Source organism: Numenius arquata, chromosome 3 (assembly GCF_964106895.1).
Source record: "Numenius arquata chromosome 3, bNumArq3.hap1.1, whole genome shotgun sequence".
NCBI classification, from domain to species: Eukaryota; Metazoa; Chordata; class Aves; order Charadriiformes; family Scolopacidae; genus Numenius; species Numenius arquata.
In genome coordinates, this window is record NC_133578.1 from 56,349,691 (window position 1) to 56,358,956 (window position 9,266).

A 9,266-nucleotide genomic window follows, 5' to 3' on the forward strand; every position below is an offset into this window, starting at 1 on the left:
AATTCCACTCAGGTTGCATCCCATACTCTCTTTCTCTTTGCATTCTGGGGAGGTGGGGGTTGGGGGTTGGACTTTCCCGCTGACTACCAGGGAATTAAACCCTAAAAGCTCTGTTTCCCAAGCGGAAGAGTTGTGTCTGCCTGAGGTTGCTGTTCACAGTGAGTACCCCTTGGCTATCGCTGCGAAGACCCCAGCCCTCACAATTAAACGATGACAACTGCATGGGATTCAGCCCAGGTGGCATTAATGAAATGAGAAGTTTGTGAAGGTTTTAAAAAAATAATAAATAAATAGACTTGACAACTGTCAGTTCCTCCCGCATGTGTTGGAAGCAGTCAGGAGACGAACTGGGCAGAGGGGAGATGGTATATGCCTCAAATACTCAAAACCAAATAAGTTTTGCCGAGGCCCTGGGGAATGTTTAGCCGAGGGGGGGTGTGCCTGTGCCGCAGCACAGCTGCCAGCGCAGAGACAGTCCCCGCCGCTGCTGCGCCCCGTTATTTGGGGAGTTGTTGCCATGCGAGTACCTTGACATCTCCCGAAACCTTCTGAGGAGCTGAAATAGCGGAGACAGCAGATTTTTTTTCACCAGGCAATTGCTTTAACTTTCAGAGCAGAATACACAGGCAAGTATAAAGTTTCATCAAAACGGTGATATCCTAACAAAGCTTCTGAATTATTTAATGCATTTTATATGATTATTACCTGATTTATGTCACAAAGCAGCTAGTTTAGTCTTCTCCTGAATATATGAGATGGCTAAAGATGTGTTGTGATCTTGTTTTCTTATTGCTAAAGGGTCACATTTTCTCTTGGTGACAGCAGAAAGCGTTCCAGATCCCCATAGCCCTAGAAAAGACATGGAAGCTCTGTGTGACACGCTCCATTACATGGTAAGACATATTCCAAAAACATTTGTTCTAGCTGAATATTACCCCCCTGACCACATGCTCCAGGAGAAACAAAGATTTCTGCAGAAAATCTGTGGTCCGGAACAGGGAGACTGAGCCCGTACCGCACAGATTCATTCATTCATCATTTCTCTTGACCCGATTTTGTGCTGTAACTTTTCTGACAGCTTGCGAGGGTTTCCTTGGTGATCTAAGTTTGTTGCCAAAGCAGACAAATGAATCATCTCTTTACAGTAAAAGCAGGGAGCTGCCAGGGGAATACCTGACGCCTCTGCAAGTCTCAGGCCAGCCGATGGCAAAGCCCTTCCTCTCGGCTCCGGGGCATGTGCCATGTCTGCACTGTGGCCCCCACCCCGCCTGTACCGACCCTCTGCCAGGACCACAGGACTAGTTGGTGAAGGTCGTCTTGAAATAGCACCACCAGATGGTGAAGCTCAGGAGGAAAAACCTCAGAAAGCCAAGCTCCCCAGGCTGCCCTGGTTCTCATCTTAGCCGTGTCTGCGGCTCCAGACAAGCTGCCCCAGCTCAGGACCCCTCTTCTTTTAAAAGACACATTAGTTCACTCGTGGAGCATCTAAGCCTCCCACAAATACTCCCGCTGTAATGGAAATTATTCTTCTCCAAACCACAAGGGAAAATGCTTGCTTTTTCCAGCCTTCTCTCTGTCCTCTCTCAAGAGATTAAAATCCCCCGAGCACTGGCAAAGGCACACTCGGGGTACATACAGGGTGCCCCGGCACCGCAGTCCCCTATCCCCGATCCCTCCTGGTTTAGGCAGGGGCTGGGATAACCAGACCCTGAGCCCCCCGACGCCTCTGGCTCAGCCCTGCTGCTCCTCCTGCGGCAGGAGGGAGGTGCCTGTGCTACCCCTGGGGCGGGCAGGCACCCCCCACGGGCCCCCATCTCCCCCTGCATCAGTCTGTAGAAAATACACACAAAGTTTCCTACTGTGCAACCAACACCGATTGCCCCATAAAGTCAGCATTGAAAAGGTGTCTAATAACGGCCTTTCAACTCCATCTTTCAGGTTAGGCTGGGCATTAAACCCCTGAATGGCTGGCTTAATTTCAAGTTGGCTTCCACAGTTAAGCTTTAAAAAATGGCATGTGAGGTAAATTCACAATTACAGCCCTGCCTTTGGCTGGAACCAGTCAGAAGTGAGGGTGGTGAGACACTGGGACAGGTTGCCCAGAGAAGCTGTGGATGCCCCATCCCTGGAGGTGTTCAAGGCCAGGCTGGATGGGGCTTTGAGCAACCTGGACTAGTGGGAGGTGTCCCTGCCCATGGCAGGGGGGTTGGAACGAGGTTCTTTGAGGTCCCTTCCAACCCAAACCATTCCGTGACTCTGTGACTCTTGTAAGGGCACGTCTTACTGTTAGATTCTGTCTATAGAGTGAGAAGCTGTATTTTATTTAGCTCACAGCAACACCAGAAACAGGCTTTCCCCTGCAGCCCCCGAAGCGGGTGCTCTCAGGTCACATCCGCACACCCCTCCGGAGCTGCATCCCACACATAAACCACCAGCTGCTGATTTTCTTCAGAAGACACAGGCAGCGGAGAGGACCACAGCGCGGAAACTCCCTTTCTTCCCCTTCAGTCGCATGGCAGGATGAGACAATCACCAGGGATGCCAGGTTGAAGTTCAGCTCCCCGCTGAGCTAGAAGGGGTTGGAAGCCCATGGCACACACCGTGGCCTGGTGGGGCAACTACAGGGGTGGCACTTCCTTTATGTCCCCCTTACATGGGGCTGGATTCAGAGCGCCAGGCAGAGCTGGTGAGGGGACCCAGCCTCCTAGCCCCACGGCTAGTTGCAGATGTGGAAGGGTTTCAGCCCCGGAGCTGTTACAGTATTTTATCTCATGCCCACGAAACGTAAAATACCTGGAAGCAAGACAGGGGAGCGGGACTCAGGCTCCAGGGGAAGCCTTGCTTTCACGTCGGGCTACGGTGGTGCGTTCCCTCCCGGAGCAGGACGAAAGGTCGATGACTCACGTTTTCCCTACGCGGTGCCCTGCGTCAGACAGGATAAGGTAAGGAGTGGCCCGTCCCCAAACACCCCACAGGGCTGGGCAGCGAGTCAGCAGCCGCGCAGTGTGAAGTCTGGGGATCCCTGCGGGCAGGGAGGGGCAGAAAAGGAGGCAGAACAGCCCCCGTCAGCAGCACGAAGGGGCCACAAGTGGCTGTCCCCTGCGAGGTGGCGGCAGCAGAAGGCAGAGGAACCGCACTCCCTGCCCTCCTCCTACCGGAGACAGCAAACCCCCGCCCCGGAGAGCGGTGACAGCCGGCGCCCTTCCCTGTGCCAGCACGGCATCCCCGCTGGCCCCCTTAGAGACACACAGACACTGCCTGTGCTTTGAGGTTTTTCTCCTGGCCAAGGGATAAGTTCTGCTATGAATTTAAAAAAAAAAAAAAAAAAAAAAAAAGAAAAAAAGAGAGAAGTCTATATTAAAGAAAATTTGTTTTATTGTAAACAAAGTATAAAGTACAACATAAGAAATGTGCAAATCTTTAAAGTAGTCACAAAAAGCGTATCTAATACACTATTTTCAAACTGTTCACTTTCTGATATGTGTCCTCAACATTATATGATAAAATAGAAATAGTGAAAGTTGATGCATTATTTGTGACAAAAGCTACAGTTTAAGTTCTAGGCCGGTGTCTTCACTGCCTCATTTTACTTTTTGAATCACAACTTTCTAATTTAAAACAATACATAATATATCCATTTCATTTTTAGTATAAACCGTCTTTCACTGAAAAACATGATCAAGAAGCCCAAGATTCTTGGTTTTCTTCCTGAATCAACCCGAGCAGTTTACAGCTGCAATGTTTCTCTTCAAAGTGCGCTGTATCCCTTTGAGGAACGCAGCGGTACAGAACCGCGAGAAGGTACAAAAGGAACCGTAAGCAACACAAAAGCAGAAGCACGCTACGACGCCCAGGTAGGAGCAGCTGTGATAATCACAAGGCTTGCCAGAGCAGCTGAGAAAATATTACAAAGCTAACGAGGATTCAGAAACGTTCCCACCCTCCCGCTGCCCTCGCGTTGCCCCCGAGCACCCCTTGCGAGCGCCCCCCGACAGTGCTATAAAGCCGGGTGTGTTAAACACCCCATGCTGGGGGACGGCTCCAAAATCTCCACGAGTTTGGCACCAAACTATCGCCTGTGACAGGGCTGGAGAATGGATAGGAGGAAAAGATTTCTACCAAGAAATGTGGCAGCAGTAGGAAAACTGATTTAGATTATCTTACACAGGTGCGTTCTGGGCTTTCAAGCCTGCGCCTGTACATCCTGTCTTCCTGTGCTGCACTGAAGACTGACTACTGAAAGTTACAATCGGAGCTGGTCTCAAGCGTCAGCGGCAAACCTTCAGCAACACTTAACATGTGACTGATCTAGAGTATATATGAATAATTTGCAAAATTCAAAACTTCCACAACGCTTGCTGCTCTGCTCTAGAACCTTCCCTCTCTCTCTCTCTCCTTACCAGTGCAAAAGACACCCGCTATTCCAGTCAGCCGCCAGTTCTCCCAGCAACATTTGTTGTGACTGAGCACAGGCTGCCTTTGCCCCTCTGCTGCATCGCCATCAGCAGCCGGCGCGGGAGAACCACGGGCCGGGAGCAAAAGCCTTGTTTTAGCTGGCAGATCCCAGCAGCAACAGTTAATTCCACCGTCTTCAGAGTTCAGTCCTTTCACTGCGCAGCCGCAGCCGCTGGCGGCACAGTGATATCGTTTAACTTGCTCACTTCCATTTGCCAGTTTGGTAACTTCTTAGCTGACAAGTGGCGACGGGCGTGCTTCGTTAAGTGGTCGCTCCTCATGAACCGCCGCTCACACATCGGGCAGGCAAACTTTTTCTCCCCTGTATGCGTCCTGCGATGGCGAGACAGTTCATCAGACCGTGCAAACCTTCTCTCACAGCCTTTCCAACTACAACTAAACGGCTTTTCTCCTAAAAGGAAAAGAAAAAAAGACAAAAAAAAACCACCCATGAGTATCAACTGAGCAACAAACACTACTGCCTTGGCTGGCAGGATTTCCTTTTTTTAAAGAAAAGTTTCTGTTATGACAGCTGAGCCAAAACCTACATATTCACTATATATATATGAAAAAATGTTTATATATCAACATTTAAACATGCAGACTCACTATCATGAAGGCTAAGTAGTACAAAGGGTTAACAATTCCCTGGAACCAAGTAGTTTGAGATGCTCTTTATGTCTCAAGACAGGTGATTTTTACTCTCTGCCCCACATGAACGGCCTATGATGACGACTTAGCTTGCCCAAAACTACCCCTGACATGCAACCTGTATTAACGTTTTATGTAACAGAGCTCTGGAGAAGTTACTCTAAAATAATCAAGGCAGGAACAGCTTGGAGTGGATCCTTAATCATAAAATAAATATCATATCATAAAACAATCTCTTAAGTTTTACCCATTCCTGATAAAGGCATTCCCATGGAGGAGCCCAGTAAGGTGCCTTTAACTCTGGAAAAGCACACTGTACGCTGGGCGAGGCCTTGCCTCCCCACTGGTAAGAAGCGTTACTGAACGCCTTTTGCCATGAAGCAAGTCCAGCACAAACAAACTGCTGAGTCAACTTCCCCTCCGGGAGATTTCCTGTCAGAGATTAGGCAGCGTTATAATGCACGCTGGCAAAAAAAAAGTACTTCATTAGTGCCCCGCAATTTGTTCCATGAACAAATCCGGTAATCACTAGAACCTTAACACATTCGCAACCTTAACGTTGCGTATACGGCTGCAATTTTCTACATTAATTTTTAACATCCAGCAACAGTGACCAACCTGTGTGTGTTCTGACGTGAGCCTTCAAGTGGGAGCTCTTGAAGTACGTTTTCCCACATCCTGGGTAGCTGCAGATGTGACTCCTTATTCTTGAAGAATCAACTGGAGGAGTGGTTTTTGCCGCAGAAGGTACAAAGCCAGGAGCAGGGGCAATGGGAGAGAGTCTCGTGCCATTCGGACTAATAATGGGAGCCTTTGTGCTCTGCACAACCGGCTGGGGCACAACAAACATCACAGCACCTTTGGGAACCTGGGTGCCCATGAAGACCATGGGCTGACAGAGAGCCGGCTGCTGGCTCGGTGTGGTGTTGGGCACTACGGCCGTCACAACGTTGTTGTTTGCGGGCAGCGGGACCATCTGGCAAATCACTGGCACAGGGGGAGCTCCACTGCCTTGGGCAGGGCACAGTGGTGCCACCCCCGCCGTGCCAGGTACGGGTTGATGCCTGCTGACCGAGGGCTTTGTCAAGGGCACCAGGCTTCCAGAAGGTTCTGTGGCTTTTCCTGCTGCCACTGGGAGTTCACTGCTCACCTCACTGGCTCTGCTCGGCAGCACAGCGGAACACGCCGCATGTTCTGCTTCAGCCTTTTGTTTACTGGCTGTTTCCCTCGAAACACTGTCCTGGTATTTCAGCACACTGGCTGTTCTCACCGGGCAGGTTTTGTGATTACAAAGCTGGGCATCAGCCGTGTGGCGGATGACACTGGTCGCTTGAGCTTTCAGAGGCCCAGCTGCTGGAGGCCTCTCCGTCTCTCTCCGAGGTGTGGCCAGAGGCTTGGCAGCCTCAGCCAGCCACTTGCCGAGCGCTGCAGCGGGCGCCGGTGCCCCAGGATGGACTATCTGCGACATCTCCAAGTCAGAAGGGCTGTAGGGGGGTGTCAAGCACTGCATGGGGAGAGAGACACAGTAAGGGAGGGGCTTGTTACCAACACATCGCCGCACCGATTATTAAAAACAAGCATGCACGTGTACAAATTAAAAAACTTACAAATGCTGGTATTGCATTAAAGTCGGCTGCTCCAGGAAGCAAAGTCTCATCACTCTCTTCTGACATATCAGATGCTGGAGTTATAGGTCTCATTTCTGCATGTTTTTTGAAGTCCGATTTCCAGTTGCAACTCATAGAAATAAGGGCTTCGACAGCCTCATAATCGCTTTTTTCAGGAGTATTGTTCCAGAAATACCTAGTATCTCTCTGTTTCTCAGTCATCATCTCCATTTCTTCCTTCTGTTTCAGTGAGAGGAAAAAAAGGACACTTTAAACCTGATGCTAAGTTTGAGTATTTTGAAGCTTGTTATAAGAAAGCATCATAAAAACCAAACAAAGTAACCTGTGCAAGATAAATACGCTTGGTCATGTGAAAGGGTATGCCTGTATTTTCCTACCCTGTTTATTCATATAATATTTTTATGAAGTTGTTAGTGGGGAAGTCTGGCCATCTGGTAAAGATTTTATAGTTTCTTGAGACAAAAGAAAATTTTGTCCCTCCAAATCTTAAGCAACAGTTTAAGTTATTCCATATTGCAATTGCTGCGTCTGAAAGCTTAACAAAAATCTTCACTCAAAAAAGAAAACAAGACTTCCTCCCCCATCCCACCCTCCTTGCATTTTTGCTTTAAACGCAGCCCTGGGTATTGCGCTTATTTTGATACATGAGAACGAACTGTATTGGGACTAATGCACATTTTCTTCAAAAGGTATTAGCTACCAAAAGTGTTCTAGAAAATACTCAAAACGTCCCTCTCACATACATGAAAGAAAAATCACCAGCTTGGACAACTGAGATACATACATATATCTGTATATTCACTATCTGACTGATCGCCACACGAAACCGACCCACACAGAAAGCCTCCTACGCCCTGTGTTCCGCCATCATCCCCAATACAGCTTTCCATTTCTGAGGGATGCTGCCCGCCGCTGGCGAAGAATTCCCCCCCTCCTCGCCCCACCCCGATGGCGTGGGTGGAAAAGACTCCTTTCTGGAAGCCGCGTATCCAGTCACGAGTGAGACGCATCTTTTTAAGGAGACCCGGCCGCCCCGGGCAACGGGGGCGGGAGAACAGCCCCCGCTGTCACCGACGGCCCCGGCCTGAGGGGACGGGAGCGGGCGCGGCCGTTGGGCGCGCGCCACCCTAACCTCAGAGCACCCCGCCGCCCGCCCGCCCCCGCGCGCACCGCCCCCGCTCTCCCCCTATTGGCTCAGCCGCGCCGCGCCGGCGCCTATTGGCCGGCGCCGATCGAGGCGCGGCCCCCGGGCGGGGGCATGTGAACAAAGCGTGATCAGCGCCTGCTCGGCGGCGCGCCGACCCTTCACCCAGTTTCCCCCGCGCGGCCCTCCCTCCCTCAGAGGAAGGCGGCCCGACACAGACACCGCCGCCGCGGGCGGGGCCGGGGCTGCCGCGCCTCACAGCGGGCGGGGGCCGGGCGAGGGTCAGCGCCGCCGCACCCGGCGCCGTCCCGCCGCGAGGGAAGGGAAGTGAAGCGAAGCCCAGCGGCGTGCCCGCGGGGAGCCGGGCTGCGGCGGCGGGGAGGACTGCGGCTGGCTCTTCCCCGCCGCGCCACTTCCCGGCCCCTGCCGCGCCGGGATACCCCCCCGCCCCCTTCCTCCTTTCCCCCCTGCCGCCGCCTAGCACATGCGGCCGCCGAGCCTGAGGGCGCGCCCGGGCACGCCGTCACACGGGTTCCCGGCATCTCCTCTTCCCTCCCGCTGCTCTCCTCGCCCGCCTGCCCCGCAGGCTCTCCCTCCATCCCCGCGAGGGTTCCCCGCTCCTTCCCATCAGACTTCCCCCCCCCGCCGCCCCTACCGTGGCTCACCCCCTCCAGCCGCCGCCTCAGCCCCCGTCCCCGCTCCTGGCGGGACCGACCCCCCACTATTCCACCATCCTCTGGGTCTCCCTCCCCGCCGCCCCCCACACCACCCCCCTGAGGCCGGTGGGTAGCTCACCGGTGCCGGGGAGCCGATGCTGACCGGAGCGAGCGCCACCGCCGCTCTCCGCCCGCCGCCCCTATTTCCCTCTTTTTGTTCGCCGCTCCCCATTCAGGTGGCGGCTCCCCCGACCCCGCGCGCGGGGGGGGGGGGCGGGGCGGAGGAGGGGTGGGCGGGGCTGCCGGCCTCCCCCCCGACCAATCGCCGGCAAAGGTGTGTGAGCCGGCGGCCAATGGGCGCCCGGCCGCCCGCGCGTGATCGGCGGCTGCCCCGCGGCGTGGCCAGTGTGTCGGCGCGGCGTGTGCGCGGCCCCGCGGTGAGTCCCCGCCGCCGGCTGAGTCAGGGCTCCCCCCCCCCGCTCTCCCCACCTTCCCCCGCCCATCCGCCCGCTCCCCGCCGGCCTGAGGTGAAGCGGGGCCGCGGGCGGGGGCAGAGGAGGGGCAGCCGGGCCGCTCCGGCCTCCGCAGGCCTCTCTGCCTCCCCCCCCGCCTTCCGAGGAAGCACCGCGGCTGGGAACCCCCGGGCCTACGCAGGATGGAGGCCCACGCACCCGCGGGGAGGGGGGGAGTGTTGGTGCCACGCGTCGGGATCGCCCCGCGTTTGCAGGCCGG

At 53.9% G+C, this 9,266-nt stretch overlaps 1 protein-coding gene across 1 annotated transcript; it reads right to left on the minus strand.

The window, feature by feature from the left end:
* Nucleotides 1-3,359: 3,359 nt before the first annotated feature.
* KLF10 (KLF transcription factor 10) lies at nt 3,360-8,766 on the minus strand. Its single transcript, XM_074145425.1, has 4 exons — nt 8,674-8,766; nt 6,714-6,953; nt 5,725-6,610; nt 3,360-4,867 (listed from the first exon to the last, which is right to left on the minus strand). Exons 1-4 carry the CDS (start codon nt 8,764-8,766, stop codon nt 4,608-4,610), a joined length of 1,479 nt encoding a protein of 492 aa, XP_074001526.1. The 3' UTR covers nt 3,360-4,607.
* Nucleotides 8,767-9,266: the final 500 nt, after the last annotated feature.